The following is a 17,515-nucleotide window of genomic DNA, read 5'->3' on the forward strand; positions in this document are numbered from 1 at the left end:
TGGGCACTGGAGCAGAGGGCGAGCAAGTGCCTCTGCCTCTGCCTGCGCGCTCTGTCCCCTGAGGTTACTGCGGAGATACTCCTGCCTCTGCTCTTGCTCACCTTGGCGTGTTCTGACCTGCTCGCAGTCAGCATTTTTTAGACCCATGAAACAAGCCAAGGTAAAAAGGCAAATGGGTCTGGACTGGCCAGACAGCAGGTGTCCCTTAAGCCTGAAATTCCTGCATTCTGTGCCCCCTGCAGCCCCTTCCCCTAATTTTAGAAATATCTGCAGCTGCCTTTCCCAGTTCTCCACCCCAAAGGCCTGATGGGCTCAAGTTTCTGTTTCTAGAAACAGAGCTGCTGGTCCTGGAGGCCTATTTGGCTTTCAGACCCCAGCGGGTGGAGGGGTGGCATTCAGGGCCTCCTCTTTGTCTGTAGCCTCTGCAGCTTCACAGAAGGCCCCCTTCCCCTCCCCTCAGGCCACCAAGGGCCTGACCAACTTGGGAGAATGGGGGCAGGAAAGGACCCCTGCTCCCCTTTCTCTCCACAAGCAAGGTCCACACTGGAGAGGTGAAGTCCAGAGGCTTGGGGTCTTGCACAGGGCCAGGCCCTAGGGATGCTCCTGCCTGGGGCTCCAGCAATCCTCAGCCTTTGGAGATGAGTGTTTTGTCCTAGTTTTGCAGATGAGCAAAGGGAAGATCAGAAGGAGCGTGATGGGGGACCGGGTCAGAGGTCTGGCAGTCCCTCAGCAGTCCTGGGGCGACTGGCCCTGTGCTAACCTGAACTGGGGCCCACCCTGAGGACCCCCGGCTGGCCAAGCCTGGGCTGGACTCAGTCTGATAGCGCACATGGTCAGCAGCTGTGATGGGGGAAGTGGGGAGGGGGCCTTTGAGGCCTTTAGACCCAGAAGTCAGGGTGAGGCCCCCCCACCAGGGAGGGGCTGCTTGGGAGCCTGGGTGATCCCAAGCAGGGGAGCAGGAAGGGGGCCAGGAGGGTACCGGCCTCCACCTCATCAGGAAGAACACTGCCCCCAGCTACACTTGCCCTCGTCTGTGGACCCTCCACTCTCCCTAGGGCCCACAGGAGCTGGTTTGGCCGCGTCCAGGCAAGAAGCTGGGTGACATCACCAGGCCCATTTATGGTCCAGGTTTCTTGGAAATCACACCTGGTTATAAATTAACCACCTGGCCCTGGAGGGGGTGGGGAGCCTCAAAGGAGTCCCTGGCCTTTCATCCACAGAATATGACCCTGCTCAGCAGGGCAGGCACAGAGCTGGGCAGGTGGAGGTGAGCCAGGTAGGAGGGCAGGGCCAGGATCCAAGCAGGGGACGCGAGGCCATCCTCAGAGTCTGTGCTCAGAGTGCAGCCAGGGTGGGCATTGCTTCCTCCTGGTGCCCTGTCCCTGAGCTCCGCAAAACCCAAAGGGGAAGTTAGTCAGGATCAGAAAAGGGGCAGGGGCTGCTTTGTGGTCACAGAGCATGGTGGGGCAGGAGACTGAGCTGGTCAGGGAAGAGGAGACCTTGGGTCACCTGATCCCTGCCTGAGATGAAAGCAGAGCAGCCTCCCCCAGTGGGCATCCTCAGGGTCTCCCTTTCCTCCAGGGCCTACTTCCTGCCAGTTCCCAGCTTTCTTCAAATCTGCCACTAGTTCTCTGAAGCCAAGTTTACTGGCTTTAAATCCCAGTCCCACTTTGGACACATTGGCTGTGTGATTTTACGCAAGTTACTTGACCTCCCTGAGCCTCAGTTTCCCCATCTGTAAAGTGGTGGTCCCTCTCTCACAGGATTGTGGGGAAGACTCAATGTGATGACACTTGGCTGGGCTCATACAGTACCAGTTCTTTTTAGGGGGGGCCCCAATATATAAACTCTGCCCTGGGCAAAGTACCCACCTGACCTGGCTAATCAGTTGGTGCTTGAGGACTTAGGCTGATGGGGCAGGCTCAGATGGACAGCCCTGGGAAGGCTGCTTGGAGGAGGGGGCAATGGAGGAGCTGGCCAGCCAGCCACAGAGAGGCCAGTGGGAAGTTGGGAGTCCTAATTTAGGCTCTCAGTAGGCACTCAGCCGCTGAGTAGCTGCAAGCCTGGGGAAAAGGAACCCCCATGAGAAGTGGAAAGTTGAGATCTCCCAGGACAGCGAATAGGGGGTGATTCAGGCTGGTGCAAAGTCACCTGGAACAAAGGTTGGTGAGCCGTGGATGGAGCTGGGTTGTCTCAGTGTCGAGAGCAAGAGGCAAGGGGACAGTGATACAGCCACACAGGCAGCTGGTGGCCAGAGCACTGGCCCCACAGGGACAAGAACCCACAGAGAATGGGAGGCCACCAAAGGCCCCTCACCTTCTTCCTCTGGGGCTCCAAGACCCAGGTCCAGTCAGGGCAGGGGCATGGAGGGGCTGAAGCTAGGCACCTGGGTCTCCATCATGGGCTCTGTGGTCCACAGACACCCTCGCCAGTCCTGGCCCCAGAGGAGGGAGAGTTCAGAGTGCCTCAGGTTGGCAGGGCTCTGGGAAGGGACTGGCTCTGTAGGGCCTGGCTACTCCCATTTGCCCAGGGTGGAGCAGCCTGGGCCTGGGAAGTGTGGCCTAGGGTCATTGCTAGCTGGCCCTGGGTTAGGGCTCAGGCCTCAGGGTGGCTGGGTGGGCTGGGGTCTCTATCCCTCTCCAGTCCCCAAGGCTAACAGGATAAGCCCTGGCCCACAGGGACCTGTGTGCTGGAGGAAAATAGTCCATGTCCCCTGTCCCCCTCCCCCGCACACACAGTCTCCAGAGGAACCGGTTCTGAATCAGCTCTGCTGAGACAGAGCAGGGCTGCTGCTTCCCTTTTCGGCCCCTGTCCTCCAGCTGCCCCTCCCCCTGTCCCCTGCTCAGGCCACTGGCCCTGTCCTCACTGACCGACCCCAAAGGGAGCACAGTTCACCCAGTGCTCATTGCACCCTGGGTTCCAGGAGGGGACACAGGAACCCCTCCCTCCTTGAAGCAGCTCCTGCACTCCGGGAGACTGTGCCCCTGAAGAGAAGGCAGGCCGGGGCTTCCCTGGTGGCGCAGTGGTTGAGAGTCCGCCTGCCGATGCAGGGGACGCGGGTTCGTGCCCCGGTCCGGGAAGATCCCACATGCCGCGAAGCGGCTGGGCGCGTGAGCCATGGCCGCTGAGCCTGCGCGTCCGAAGCCTGTGCTCCGCAACGGGAGAGGCCACAGCAGTGAGAGGCCCGCATACCGCAAAAAAAAAAAAAAAAAAAAAAAGAAGGCAGGTCAAGAAGAGGCAAGGCCTGGGCCTAAGGCCACTTCTGCAGACCTTTCCAGGCCACCATCTCCTGCTCCTCTGGTTGACCCTAGCCAAAGCCTTCTGGGTCGACCCTCTCATCGGCGATTCCATTTTCTGGAATTTATCCTGGGGCCCGTCAGAGGTGTTCCCAGAGCGGTTTGCAGTGACAAAATGTCCACGGCAAAGTGTCCTCGTAGGGGACTTTGCAGCTCGCCTGGGCGGCCCTTCCGGGGACTCCGGGGCTGTCAAAAGCCTGCGGAACGGGGCCCTGCCCTGTTCCCAGCCTTTATCAATAGCGCCCGTAGGAAGAGTCTGGAAGGACTGCAGCAGCTCGGCGGCGGGACAGTGGGACTTTCAGTTTGTCTTTTGCACGAGTAGATATAAAGCAGAGTCCGAGCACGAGGCGCGCTCCGGTGGCTGCGAGGGACGGCCCGCGGGTCCCAGGAGCCCGCGCGCGAGGGGGCGGTACTCTATGACGTCATCGGCGGGCGCCGCGCACCAGGCCGGAGCCGGAAGTGCTGTGGCGGTGGCGCGGGGCCACGTGCAGACCCTCCGGGAGTCAGAGCCCGACGAGCGTTGCCGGTGAGACTCCGCAGGGCCAGGGTGGCAGTGCGCGGGTGGGGGTCGCCCTGCCCTTCCCTGCAGCCTCCCATGGCCGCCCCCAGCCCGGTGCCAGCCTGGCCTGAGCCTCCCCTTGGCTCTACACAGGCCAGGCCAGTGTTTCTGTTTACTGCCCCCTGCACGTTCCCAGCCTCTGCTTGGGAGCCCTTACATCTGCATCCCCCCGCCACTTGTCTGCCCAGGAGCCCGCCATAGGGGAAACTGGGGAGGGGGGGTTCTGCCTGGCCTGGAGGTGACCTCACGGGCCATTTGCAGCTCTCCTCTAGGTAGCCGCTCTCTCATCCTACAGCTGGAGAATGGGAACCAAGCTCCTGGAGAAGGGTGATGAGAGAGAGGGTCAGGCCCTTACTTTGTGGGAATCCTTGGACCCCTCCTCTGCCAGTGTAGGGCCTCAGTTTCTCCATCTGTGATTTGGGCTGATGGCTTTTTTCTTAAGACCACACCAAGCAGGGCTTCAAATGTCAGGCCAGGGTGCAGCCCTATTGGGCTGTCCTAATGGACAGTGCCAGGGACTGAGCCAGCTACTCCACCCCCATTGCTCAGAATCTGGGCCTCACAGCCTTCTCTCTGGACCCCAGGTGCATATCCTGCCTCCTGGCCCCCTTACATGTTCATGCCGACACACCTCCCAGGTCCCTGGCACCTGCCAGACAGCAACACCATGAGCTTCGTGGCGTATGAGGAGCTGATCAAAGAGGGTGACACAGCCATCCTGTCCCTGGGCCATGGTGCGATGGTGGCAGTGCGTGTGCAGCGTGGGGCCCAGACCCAGACCCGGCACGGCGTCCTTCGGCACTCAGTAGACCTCATTGGCCGCCCCTTCGGCTCCAAGGTGACCTGCGGCCGAGGTGGCTGGGTGTACGTGCTGCACCCCACCCCCGAGCTCTGGACCCTGAACCTGCCGCACCGCACGCAGATCCTGTACTCCACCGACATCGCCCTGCTCACCATGATGCTGGAGCTTCGGCCGGGCTCTGTGGTCTGTGAATCGGGTGAGTTCTTCAGGTCGCCTCAGTTCAGGAAGGTGGAGGTCAGACCCACTGTCCAGACAGCCTCCAGCCTGCCCTTCCTGCGCACAGGCATTCTTACTCAACTTCTGTTTTAACAGGGTCTTTCTTGGGGGGCTGACCGCAGGGAGTGAGGGCAGAAGCAAGGAGGCCGGTCAGGAGGCTGGTGCTGTGCTCTGCGTGGGAGGTGATGGGACTGGACCGAGGCTAGCCCGCTGGGGGAGCTGGTGCCCAGGGGCGATCCTGCTTGTCGAGGCGGGGTGGGGGGTGTGAGCGCTGCTTGGCGCTGACCAGGGTGCTGACAGTTCGGCAGAGGGGGCCTGGCCTGGCAGTCCCTGACGGCTGCGAGTGGGAGCCCCAGGCCCAGGGCTGAGAGGGCCCCTTCCTGGAGGGAGACCAGGGCTGCTGCAGGGTGCTCACTGGGGGTGAGGAGGCGGCCCAGGCCGGCACCATTGTCACTGAGCCCGGAGCCTGGGGTGCAGATGGAAGTGCCTGAAGGCAACTGTTCCCAGCCTCTGCACATGTGTGCGCCCGCGTGTACACACACACACACACGCAGGTGCTGGGGATTGAAGCATGCAACCTAGCCAAGAACAGCCCAGGCCCAGGTGTGCCTAGATTTCCAGCCTGTTTTTCGTGGGCCGGGCATCTGGGTTCCAGAGTCACGCAGAGTTCCCAGTAGCACTGCTGCCAACTTTTGGAGGCTTCAAGCCACCTGCATCCCTCTCTTTGTCCACATAGAGGGCCTCAGTTTCAACATGCGGGCAATTGGATGGTTCTTTTTGCCCAGCCAAGCACTTTGAAATGGGGAGAGTCAGATGCAGAAGCTGGGCAGTGAACGGGTCAGAGAGTGGGTGGGGCCTGGGCAGAGGCTGACTGCTGAGCACCAGGGCGGCTGGGGGGCGGTGGGCGGGATTCAGGGCCAGCTCAGCCCCTGCTTCCCCCTGCGCAGCCACAGCCAGGGCCTCGCTCCACTGGGCTGAAAAGTGCTGTCAGTGAGCGTGCTTCCGGGCTCCTCTGATGTGCCAGCGTCCCTTCTAGGAACCGTGGCTACAGCCGTGACAAGACAGACCAAGTTTCTGCTTCTCAAAGGGGACAGACAGGGAGCCCACTGTGACCGTTTTGGTGTTGTTGGTTGCTGGGGGGCTTGGGAGACAGGGCTGCGTGTTTGAGGGTGACTCAGAGAGGAGTCCCTCCAGCTAGGGGTGTCAGGGAAGACCTCTCTGAGGAGGGAGCAGTGAGTTGAATGTGGTTGAATACGATGGGAAGGCGGTACCAAGAGCCATAGGGGAGGGTCAGCCCAAGGGAGAGCCTTGCAAAGACCCTGCGCGAGGGACCATCAAGGAGACCAGCGTGGCAGGAGCAGGGATGAGGTCAGGGAGGAGGTGGGTGCTGCTCGGGAGTCACGAGGAGTCCGACTCCGCCGTGCGTGGAAAGGGCAGAGGCCTGGTCTGACCGAGGCGGGAGAGAATCCGCGGCTGTGTCGAGGTGGACTGAAGGCGGGGGTCAGGGGCTGTTACGGGGAGCCAGGAGGGGGGCCTGGGCGGCACGGCAGGCAGGTGGGGAGAAGGAGTGGCTCCTGGAGAGATGGGGGAGGAGGTGCAGGAGTTACCTGCGGGGGAGGGGAGGGCTCCTCCGTGGCGTCTGGCTGGGCAGTCACGTCACCAGCTGGTTCGGGAGGCTTGTCAGGGAGTGGATTTGGGCTGGATCGGCTCCAGCTCTGCACCTGTAAATGCTGGGCGGGCGCTGTTTGCGGTCGCGGGGGAGGTGATCTGTGTGCAGTGGGCTCCTGGGCGGCTTCGTGAGGCCTGGCGCCTGGAGCAGCGAGGTGGGGGAAGGTCACGGGGGGTGACCGGAGGACGCAGGCCCGGCCAGGTGCTGCAGGACAGGAAGGCCGGCAGAGGGGCGGCCCGTGAGGCTGGGGAAAAACTGAGAGAAGGTGACGTGGGGGGCACGTTGGTCACCGTGTCTCTGGTCGTGCAAGGTGAGGGCAGAGCTGCACCCCGTGTGGCGGGATTGGGGGGGCAGGAAGATGGACTGACCTGAGTCCCTCGGGGAGCTTGGGCCCAGCCACCACGTGGGACAGTTCCAGTCCTCTTGATCTGCTCCGCACAGAGCCTGCAGGGCCGCGGGCCAGTCCCGGTCCCTCTCGGGACCCGTCTTCGGGGCTCCAGGTCTGTGCAGCAGAGTCTCTCCAGAGCTGGGGGTGGGCAGGGCTGCCGCCCTCCCCGCTGGACCCACGGCGGACCTCGATGATCAGTCAGCTCCCTCCTCTCCCCCCCGCCACACGTACAGCCTCCGTGTCCCAGGACCCCTCAGGGAGCTCCAGACTGGTGCCCGCTGGTAACCCGGGGTCGGCTGACCTCGTGGGCCCTTGGTGGGTCCCTCAGGGTGAGGGTGGGCTCGCTTCCCGTCTGACACCCGTCCCGTCCCGCTAGGCACCGGCAGTGGCTCCGTGTCGCATGCCATCATCCGCACCATCGCACCCACGGGCCACCTGCACACGGTGGAGTTCCACCAGCAGCGGGCGGAGAAGGCTCGGGAGGAGTTCCAGGAGCACCGCGTGGGCCGATGGGTGACCGTGCGCACCCAGGACGTGTGCCGCAGCGGCTTCGGCGTGAGCCGCGTGGCGGACGCTGTCTTCCTGGACATCCCCTCGCCTTGGGAGGCCGTGGGCCACGCCTGGGACGCCCTGAAGGTCGAAGGTGAGCCGGGGCGTCTGGGAGGGGTGTGGCCAGGCCGGGGCCCCTTTCGGCCTGAGCGGGGGGTGGGTCAGGGCAGCGGGGGAGTCGTGGGGAGGTCGCCCAGAGAGAGGGTGAGGGTGAGAGGGGTCAGGGCTGGGGAGAGTGGGGCTCCACCTGGGCCCCTGCCCCTTGGCCTGGCCCCGCTTCCACCCCAAGGTGGGAGGTGGCTCGGGTCCCTGGGGAATGTGGCAGCCCTGCCTGAGTGAGAGGCGGGGCCTGCACCCCTGGGCATGCCAGAGGTCAGAGGGCAGCCCCTCACCCCAGCCGGTGCCTGCAGAGTCTCCCTTCCCCACCCGCCACAGCCAGGCTAATGCGCCCCTTTTAGGGAAGATGCTAGGTGCAGAGGCGGGAAGGTCGGCTCCGAGCCAGGAAAGTGCTGGCGAGGCCCTGGGTTTTTCCCTTTTCTGGAGAAGTTGCTGGCTCGGGCAGCCGGGCCCGTCCTCCTGCCCACTGAGCGGTGCAGCACGAGGGGGCGGGAGAGGCAGGGGGCGGGAGAGGCAGGCCGGGGCGCCCCAGGGAAGCCTGCGCCTTGGAAAGACAGGCGCCGAGGCCCAGCTCTGGCAGCAAGGCGGCCATAGCGTCCCAGTGGGGCCCCTGCCCGCTGGCTCAAGCTCAGCCCCGGACTCCTGTGTCCTGGTCTCTGCTGAGGTGGCCTGGGGCTGGGGAGAGGGGCAGCGCTGGCTTCCCCACACCTCCTCCCCCTCCGGCTTTGCCCCCGGGACACCAGCGGGCCCAGGCCTCGGTCCCCAAGGCCGCAGCCGGTCGCGCAGCCGTGGGTGAGCCCAGGCAGTCCCTGCCCTGGGCTCCCTCCTGCCGAGGGAGCCATGCCGTGTGTTGTCCCGTCCCCTCTGCCCCGCTAAGCCCCGTTCTCTGGATCTGCTTGTTCTGGCCCAGAGGCTCCCGACTTCCTCGTGGGTCTGGCGTTTCTCCAGCTTGGCCCAGTGAGGTGCGGCCCCGGGCTCTCTGGGCCTCTGGCTGACCAGCAGGCTCAGGCCCCGTCTACTGGGGGGGCCCTGTTTCCTTGGCTGTGTGCACAGGGGTTGGGTCCTCTCTCGGGGGTGACCCTGTGCCCTCTGGGTTCATGTCAACTGCACGCTCTGCCTCCAAGCCCAGGCCACCCAGCTGACCGCCTGGGGGTCTGTCCCAGGTCCCAGGTGTGGCTGCGGTGACCAGGCCTCAGGGACCTCTGGGGGCTGGCCTGGGCCACATCCCTTCCCCTAGCCAGCCTGCCGGATGCGTGGGCGAGCCCTGGTGGGAGGCGGCAGGAAGGGGCTGCGCTCCCGCGCCCTCTCCCTCACCCTTGGTCTGTGGGGCTCCACTCAGAGTAGGCGCCTCGTGTTCCCAGGAGCGGGCGACAGCCTCTAATTTCCCGTGACTGCCGCAGCCCCCGCCCCCCGGGCTGCTCTGTATGGTTGAAGCTGTTCAGGCCCAGCACTCTGGCAGCTGCCGTGCCAAGGCTCCGCACTGGCCACGACCCTCAGCTGCCTGGTGGGAATCAGGGGTGGCGGTGCCCTCTGGAAGCCCAGGGGGATCAGGGTGGTGGGCTGGGCCCGTGCCGGCACGTGAGAGGGCTTTGTTCAGGCAGGCCCTGCCCCGTGGCTGCAGAAGAGCTTCTGCCTCCGGGCCCCGGCCCGGCTCCTCTGTTCTGGGGCCGCAGCTCTTCGTGGCCAGAGGGCTTGGTGGGGGCTTCACGGCCTCGGACCCCAGGGCAGGGGTCAGGGCATCCACCCTCCTCAGCTCTCACAGTGGGGTCTTGCAGCGCCCATTCCCGAAGGGACTGGGGGTGCATTGCCTCTGCCCTGCAGTCCCAGGCCACAGACCCCCGGGCCAGAGGAGGCGGGCAGGCGGGCAGGCGGGCCGGCAGGGCTCTGGGGGCGGCCTCCTGCCCTCTGACCCCGTGTCCTCCTCCCGCGCAGGCGGGCGCTTCTGCTCCTTCTCACCGTGCATCGAGCAGGTGCAGCGCACGTGCCAGGCGCTGGCGGCCTGTGGCTTCTCGGAGCTGAGCACCCTGGAGGTGCTGCCCCAGGTCTACAACGTGCGCACCATCAGCCTGCCCGCGCCCGACCTGGGGGCCAGCCCGGGCCCCGACGCCGGCCCCTTCCGCAGCGGCATGCCCATGAAGGAGACCGTGGGCCACACCGGCTACCTGACCTTCGCCACCAAGACCCCGGGCTAGTGAGCCGCCCGCCAGGAGCTCCAGGGAGCTGGGAGCCCCGCGGGGCCGGACGGGGCGGCGAAGCCCGGCCAGAGGCTGCCTTATATGGTCGGCGGGTGCCTGCCGGGGCCTGTGTTTGTTTAGAAACCTACGGACGCAGGGTGGGCGGGGCCGGGGGCCTCCCGGGTGGCTGAGTGGGGCTGCCGTGGTGGAGCAGCGTCCGGCCCCTGGGGAGGGCGGCCTCCCGCCCACGCCACCGCCGTGGTCAGCGTCCCCGTCCTCCTGCTCTTTGTTGCCACTCAATGTCTCCACTGCCGCCGTCGGCTCTTCTGGATGTTGAGGCCCAAGAGTGCAGGTGGCGGGGCGCAGGTCTGACCCTTCCCAGGTGGCCCCAGACGAGGAGGGGGGAAACGGAGGGAGCAAAGACCCGGAGGAGGAGGGCCGGGGACCCCCACGGTCCAGCTGCCCGGCATCTGAGGCGACCCTGCTGTGTGGCCTCAGGCCTGACCCCACCCCTCTGGGCAGGGCACAGACCGTGTGGGCATGTCCCCAGGTTCCCGCTGGCAAAGGGCCGGGGCAGCCCCGCTGCTTGGCTTCTGCCTCCGGGAAGCACCTCTGCGGCCCTGGCCCAGCCAGAGCCCTCTCGTGTCGATGCGTGCGAACACAACAGCGTCATGTAGGGAAGAGCTGGGCAGGGCGGGAACGTGCTTCCGGTGGCTGGCCCGTCGGGTCGGAGCCACTCGGTGCCCCTGCCGCTCACAGGAGCTGCAGGGAGTGCACCCAGGACGGAGGGGGCGACGCCAACCCTGCCCTGGCCTGCTCTCCAGCTCTGGTGCGCGGCTGGCGTCCCTCCCGCCCTGCTGCTCAAAGGACCTGGGTGCCTGCCCTTGGCCTCAGCTAGCCATCAGGAGCCTCGGTGACCCCAGGTCGGCACGAGAGCCCCAGGGTACCAGGCTGGCCTGAGGCTGGTCCCCGACCACCCCTGGCAGAGAAATAAAATACTGTTGCCCCTGCTGTGCTGACTGGTCCACCCTGGTGCCCCACGAGGCCAGACCTCCACTCCCCACACCAGCATCCAGGCTGGACCTCCCTGCACGTGGCCCCCCGGCCCCTGCTCCTTCCTCTCCCAGGGCAGACACCACAGGGACTCTGGACTCCAGGACAATGGCCTGGGACATGGTGGACAAAGGGGCAAGTGTGTGGCCACCCCCACCCAGCTGCAGAAAGGGCCACTTGTTCCTGGGAAGGGTGGGGGCGGGGGAGGGAGAGAGTCCCTGTCTGTGTGTGTGTGTGTGTTTCCGTCTGTCCGTGTCCGGCTGGGCCTTCTGTCCACAGCCCGGCCTGGGCACCTGGGTTGCCTCTCGTTGCCTGAAGGGCCCAGAACTCAAGAAGGACCTCCCAGGCTTGCTGTCCTGGCCCCAGGCCACCACCCAGGCTTTGGGGGTCCTTGGAGGGATGCCAAGTGAGGTGGGCCTGCAAGAGGACCAGTCTCCTGGTGGCAGCATCACAGGGCCAGGGGCGTCTTCTGTCTTCTAGTAAGACCTGTGTCCCCTCAGAGACCCTAGGGTCCCTAGAAGCCCTTGCACTACTCCAGGGGTCATGTCCCCCTTCAAGGACCTGTCCTGCCCTCTGACCAAATGCCTAGTCTGGGGACAGAGGAGGGACCTGGTCTTTCCTTGGCCTTCAGGAAAGGCCTGTGAGGTGTCTGATGTAGGGCATAGGCCTCTGCAGGCCTGGCTCTGCCTGTTCTCCAGGCGGGGCTTCGGCTGGCACGCTAGACTGTGGCCCTGGGTGAGTCACTGGAGCCTGCACTTGGGTTCGTGTGAGCTGGAAGGGAAAGCCCAGGATGGATGAAGGGTGGAGGGCCACCAGGGTAGGGGTCAGGAGACCTGGATCCCTGTCCATGCTCGCAGTTGCACGCACAGAGCTGCTCTCAAGTGTGGGGCCCTCCAGCCCCTTGACTGTCTGCCAGGCCCTGCACGGGAGCCCCCAGGGCTCCACTGGGCCTCTATCCCATGCCGGGGGCCTCAGCCTGGAGCCCCACCTGGCCCCAAGCCAGCAGTGAACTCCTGCGCATCCTTCAAAGCCCCTCAAGTGTCTCTCAGTGCTTCCCACTGCCCCCCACCGAGGCAAGAGCGTCTTGCTCAACCACGTCTTCTGCTCCCACATGTCCCAGGCTGGTGATCACCCCTGTAGGGCTGCCCCTAGCCTGGGAGCCCCTTCAGGCAGACAAGCAGAAGCCAAGCGGCCCCACAAATTCTGCAGATGGGGACCTTGACACCCGGAGAGTCAGGGCCAGGGTCCGTGGTGAGTGAGTGATCAGCAGGTCACTTGGTCACCTCCTCGAGGCAGGAACCTAGGGCTGGTCACAGGACCAGGATTCACCCGGAAAGTCCCCGTCCAGCCCCAGACTCCCACCTCTGGCCTTCAGTTTTTCCTCGGAAATTCCTGCGCCTGCCCAGCCGTGGTCTGAGTGGCTGAGACATGACACATCGACTCCCCCCGCTGTAGCCCCTGCTCCCAGGTCTGAGCCCGGGAAGCAGATGGCCACTCAGACTCACTCACCTGCCCTGAGGGCCCCGGGCCAGGATCCCACCTTCGGTCCAGGATCAGGGCCTGCCTCTGGGGCTGTCTCCAGCCGCCTCCCCCTGGAACCTCCCGGGCTTTGCCCCCGCAGCCCCAGTGTGAGCTGCTGCTGTCCTCCCTGTGCTTCACCGTCATCTGCCTTGGAGGGGCTTGTGCCCTTTGCCCAACCTGGGGCAGTGTGGGCTGGGGGCTCGGGGCGGTTGTTGGATGGGTGTTGGTTGGTTCAAGGGATGCCAGGCCCCTGGAGGCTGTACCCTGTCTAGCAGAGGGCGACAAGGAAGGTCATCTTCCGCATGAGGACAAGTCGGGGGATGGGCTTCCCCACATCTGCCCCCGCCAACCCTGCAGTCTGCAGGAAGGCCCCCCTTCCCGTCCCCTTCTCTCTGCCTCCATGGCCTCTGTCCTCCCAGGGCTGCCGGCTCTCCGGCCTCTAGTCTGCGTGCTGGAGGGCGGGTGGGCTGCGTGGGACCCTGGCCCAGGGGGATGATGCAGCTCCTACCCCATCCCAGCCCACTGCACAGGGAGAGAAACTGAGGCCCAGCAGGGATAAGGCAGATCCAGGCCTCCTCCACCCACCCACCCAGGACCTCCCATATCTGACACTCTCCCACCCGTGTGGTTGTCTAGGGTGTGACCACGGAGGCCAAAGGGGACTTGCTGCTGCAGTCATGGAAGGCTCCTTGGAAGAGGCGACGGTCTGCAGGGTGTGGAAGGGCTGGTGGAAATTGGAGGCGGGTGAGCAGGAGGCCCCAGGCAGGACAGCTTCCTGCAGGCCCAGGAGAATGAAATGGAAAGCGTCAGGAGAGGCTGCTTTGGAGCCCCAGGCTGGTAATGCCTGCTGTTTGCAAGGCTGCTCTGAGTACAGGCCAGTCACGGGACCCAGTGCTCTTGGGCCCACATGCCAGCCTGGGGGTGTCCCTGCCTCCTAGAGGGGCTCAGGTGAGAGCGTCCCTGGGTTGGCCCTGCTGGAGGTCTTGGCTCCCGATGCCCCCAGGAGGGAGCGTGCAGGTGGGGGCCCAATCCTTAGGACCATCCTCTTCACCAGCCTCGGGCGCAGCCAATGGGGGCCGAGCACCTGCCAGCAGACCCAGACCTTCAGGGCAGCCTGGCCTGCCCGCGAGGGCTCCCCGGAACCAGGCACACACTGCCGGTGAGGAGTGCACGGCTGGAGCAAAGCAGGGAGGGGGGGGGGCGACAGGGAGGCCTCACCAGGGCGTGGCCTCTGCGGTCCCGGGGGAACACGGAGTTTGGACTGGGCCCTGCAGTCAGCCTGTCCTCAGCAGGGATAACCAGACCCCGCTCTGCCCTCTGGAGGATGCACTTAAGGGCTCGGGCTCCGGGTCTGCCGGGGTCACATCCTCCCTCCTCCCTCTGGCGCCACGTTGACGAGTCCCTCCCTCCTTCGTGCAGAGGTGAACACAGTGCCTGCCCAGTGGGGGGATGGGGGTGGGGGAAGCTGCCGCCATGAGAATAAGTGTCGTGTCAACGTTTGGACTGTGGGTGTCCACAGAATGTCGCTGATTGTGAGCGCTAGTGGGAAACACTGCCCTTTCCAGGAAGACCCCTGGCCTTACTTCGGATTCCAAGGCCAGAATTTGGGGGCCACTTATGAATCTGAGAAATGTCCTCTGCACTTTGTGACACTTGAATAGCTTTTTGCACCTCCAGGGGCACTTGAATAGTTCATTGGAAGACTTGACATTGAGACTTTTCAGGGAAATCCAGCTCATCCAGTCACTGTGCTTATAGTTAGTTGTATAATAAAACTAAAAACTGAGAACATTGGGCTGTGCACAGGCAGATGGCACTCAACTGACCTCCACAATTTTTGCGACACGTGTACGAGTTAGCTGTCACCACAGACGTGCTGCCTAACAAATAATCCCCCCAGCCCTAACACTCGGTCTTAAAGCAGCAGCCAGTCCCTCTCTTGGGTCTGCAGCTTGGCTGCTCCTGGCCGACCTCTGCCAGGCTCGTCCACGTGTGGGGGCTGAACTGATGTCAACTCTGCCCTGCTCCACCCTTTCCTCGTGGGACCGTGGCTCTTCTCACGTCCTGTGGCTCAGGCGCAGCAGGGGCGAGCCTGGTCATGCAGGCGTTTTTTCAAGCCTTTGGTCACATGGCCTAACCTCAGATCCTGGTGGAGAGAGAGACCCTGTGATTTTAGGGGAGGAGCTGCAGGGCTGCCGGCACAGGCATGGGGGCTGGGGCTTGCAGGTCCTCAGCCAGCCGGGTTGAGACAGCCAGGCTCGCCAGCCTTTCTTGCCCTCCTCTGTGTGTGTGTGTCTGGGTCTGGCCGCAGGATGAGGGCATTTCCTTGTGTGTGTGTGTGTGGCCGCGGGATAGGGCATTTCCTTGTGTGTGTGTGTGTGTGTGCGCGCGCGCGCGCGCCCAGCCACAGGATGAGGGCATTTCAAAGTCAGCCTGCCTCCAAAGCAGCAGCGTTGGCGGGAGGGAATAACTCCGCTCCCACCAGGCTGAGAATAGCTCAGAATTGGGTCACGCTCCCCGAGAGCTCCGGTCACAGCCTCCAGCCTTTGAGGATAATCAGCTTTCTCCCCGACATCTGTCCCTGCAAAGAGGAGGGCAGGCCGGGTGCGGGCACATTTTTAGAAGAAGCGGAGGGGATCGGGACGGGGCGGGGAGCCTGTTAGTGGCTGGCCCCTTCCGTCCCTCCCCCGCTTCCTTTGCTGTCCCCGCTCCATTCATGTCCCCTGCCTGGCAGGCCACTTCCACCCTTCCTGCCCACCCTGCCACTTCCCCCACTCCCTGGGACCCATCAGCCCTGCCCAGGGCCAGGTGATGTGAGAAAGCTCCAAGGGTGCCCCCACCCTCCTGCCCTGACTCCTTCCTGGGCTCTCTTTCCTCCTGTCCTGGGTAGAGGTGATGGTGGGGAGTGGGCGACCCCCGTCTCCGAGGATGCAGGAGGCTCAGGTCTCTCCAGCCTTCAGGCTCTGATGTCCTGCTCGCCACTTGGGCCCAACGCGGAGTGCAGCCCCTTGGCTTCCAGAGGAACTGGAATCTCTCAAACTGCTCTTTTCTTTCTTAAAACAAAAACACGCCTTGATGAACTTAAGCGGCATGGTAATGACTATGGAAGCTTCCAGCACCAGCTACCTGGCTCTTTTCTTTGAGGCTGCCCTGTTGTCAACAAGAGCTTACTTTCCCCTCCCTTTGGTTGGAATGTTTGTGCCGATGCCCCAGGCCCTTCTGGGATCACTGTGTCTCCCAGTGGCTCCATCGCAGAGGCCCCTGGGCTCCCAGATTGAGAGCAGCAGGGGACAACAGGGCAACGCGGTGCGGGCACTTCTTTTGGTTCTGATTCGAACAAACCAAATGTTTTATTTTACAAAATAAGACAGCTGGGACATTTGAAGGCTGAGTGGATGTTTCATGGGTTTAGGAATGACAGCTTTTTCAGGTGTGCTAACGATACTATGAAATGATAGGGTGGCTGCCATCTGACTCAAAATAACCTGGGTGGGGGGAGGGGGAGGGAGATCCGAAACCCTGGTCCCCTGGGACCAGGAAGCCTTTGGGATTCTCTCTACTTTCACCTTTCTTTGACGTTTTCCATGATACAGAGTTTTGTTCTGTTTTGTTTTAAAGAAGAAATGCTCCAGGCCACTTAACCATTGCTTTGCTCTTGACTTCCCAGCCCTGGAGGAGGTCAGCCAGATCAGTGCCCAGAGTCACTGGCCCCAGCCTCCCCTCCCAGGACCACCAGGCTCCTCCTACATCAAAGTTGGTGGTGTGTCCCTCGGGTTCTCCAGCACTGGGGGCGGGGGCAGCAGTTCACGCGCTGTGGGGCAGGAGAGAGACACAGAGGGTTGGTCCCCTGCAGGGGCAACGGTGAGCCGTCCACTCTCTGCTCCCCTCAGCGTGGATCCAGTGGCCACAGACCCAGGAGCCAGCTTGCTGTGGTGGAGCCTGGGCCTTGGGAGCGGCTCCCAGCCTCGCAGGGTGGGAGGGGGAGGGCTGCAGGACGCCCTCACCTCCTGCCTCGGAGGGGGTGCTGCCCGCTCCAGGAGACGGCCGCTCCTCTGGCCTCTGCAGCTCCAGACAGCCACCCTGTGTTGGCTTCCAGACCCTCCCGGTAGCCCTGTACCCGCTTCGTCCACCCTGCTGCCACCAATAGGCCTGACTTCATGCCATGTGCCCAGAAGATAACTAAGGGATTCATTCGATTGCAGCGTAATTCCCATACAAGGATGGGCCCGTTTTACAGTCCAGCTCCAGGAGTGCTAGACCCACGTATGCACGCCTGGACCCCCGCTGTCCCTCCCTGGTCTGTCCCCGTGCCCATCCCAGACGGACACCCAGCTGCCTCCTGTCACTGTTGTTACATTTGCCGATAGAATGAATCTAAATGGGCGAGTGAACCAGGGGTCTGAACACAGCCTCTTTCCGTGGTGTCAGGGAGCACCGACAGGGCCAGCAGCGGACACACGGCTCCGCAGGACCCAGGCTGCTGGGCACGCCGATGGGAAGGCTCCGAGCCGCTGGACACACTCGGGTGAGCAAGGCGAGGGCCCTGCCGAGGAATGCGGGTGGCCGCCTGTGGGGCGGGGGCTGCGGGGGCGACAGACAGAGGCTTGTTGCTAAGCTACGGGCACAATGGACATTCCCGGCACCAGGCAACTGGGACAGAGACCGCGGGAGGAGGATGGGGGGCCCAGGCCACCCCCCCCCCCCAGCTCTGCTGTCCCCCAGGACGTGAGGCACACGCTGCCCGGCCCCTCGCGGCCTCCGACACCCAGGCCCACTAGCCGGGCACCCAGTGGGGAGGGTGGCCAGCACGGGCTTCTGCAGCTCAGGCTGGCCCAGCCCTCTGTGTTGGCCACCTCCTCTGGGCCTCTGTCTCCTCTGACCGTACTTCCTGGCCGGTCCCCCCAAGGCTCAAGTGTAGGGCTCTCACGGGGTCCTGGGTGGAGCTTAGAGGTTTTGGTGGGCCTCCGTCCCCTCCCCAGCCATTAGGCTCGGCACCTCCGCTTTTGGCCGCACCTGGCCAGGGCTGGCTCTGCTGGTGGCCACGCCCGGCAGGGCCCCAGACCCCCGGCGGCTGGCCCCAGTGTCCAGCGCGGCCTCTGTTTGTCTGGGACAAGACAAGGGGTAGGTCGGCTCCCTTCGGGCTCCACTTCCTCCCTCCGTGGAGAGACTGC

At 63.9% G+C, this 17,515-nt stretch overlaps 1 protein-coding gene across 1 annotated transcript; it reads left to right on the forward strand.

Moving 5' to 3' along the window:
- The first annotated feature begins 4,507 nt into the window (after positions 1-4,507).
- On the forward strand, positions 4,508-10,781 carry TRMT61A (tRNA methyltransferase 61A). Its single transcript, XM_079701047.1, has 3 exons — positions 4,508-4,853; positions 7,307-7,573; positions 9,529-10,781. The coding sequence occupies exons 1-3, from the start codon at positions 4,523-4,525 to the stop codon at positions 9,786-9,788; spliced, it is 858 nt and encodes a 285-aa protein (XP_079557173.1). The 5' UTR covers positions 4,508-4,522; the 3' UTR covers positions 9,789-10,781.
- The last annotated feature ends 6,734 nt before the right edge of the window (positions 10,782-17,515 follow it).

This window comes from Hyperoodon ampullatus (genome assembly GCF_949752795.1).
Source record: "Hyperoodon ampullatus genome assembly, chromosome: 3".
Classification (NCBI taxonomy): Eukaryota; Metazoa; Chordata; class Mammalia; order Artiodactyla; family Ziphiidae; genus Hyperoodon; species Hyperoodon ampullatus.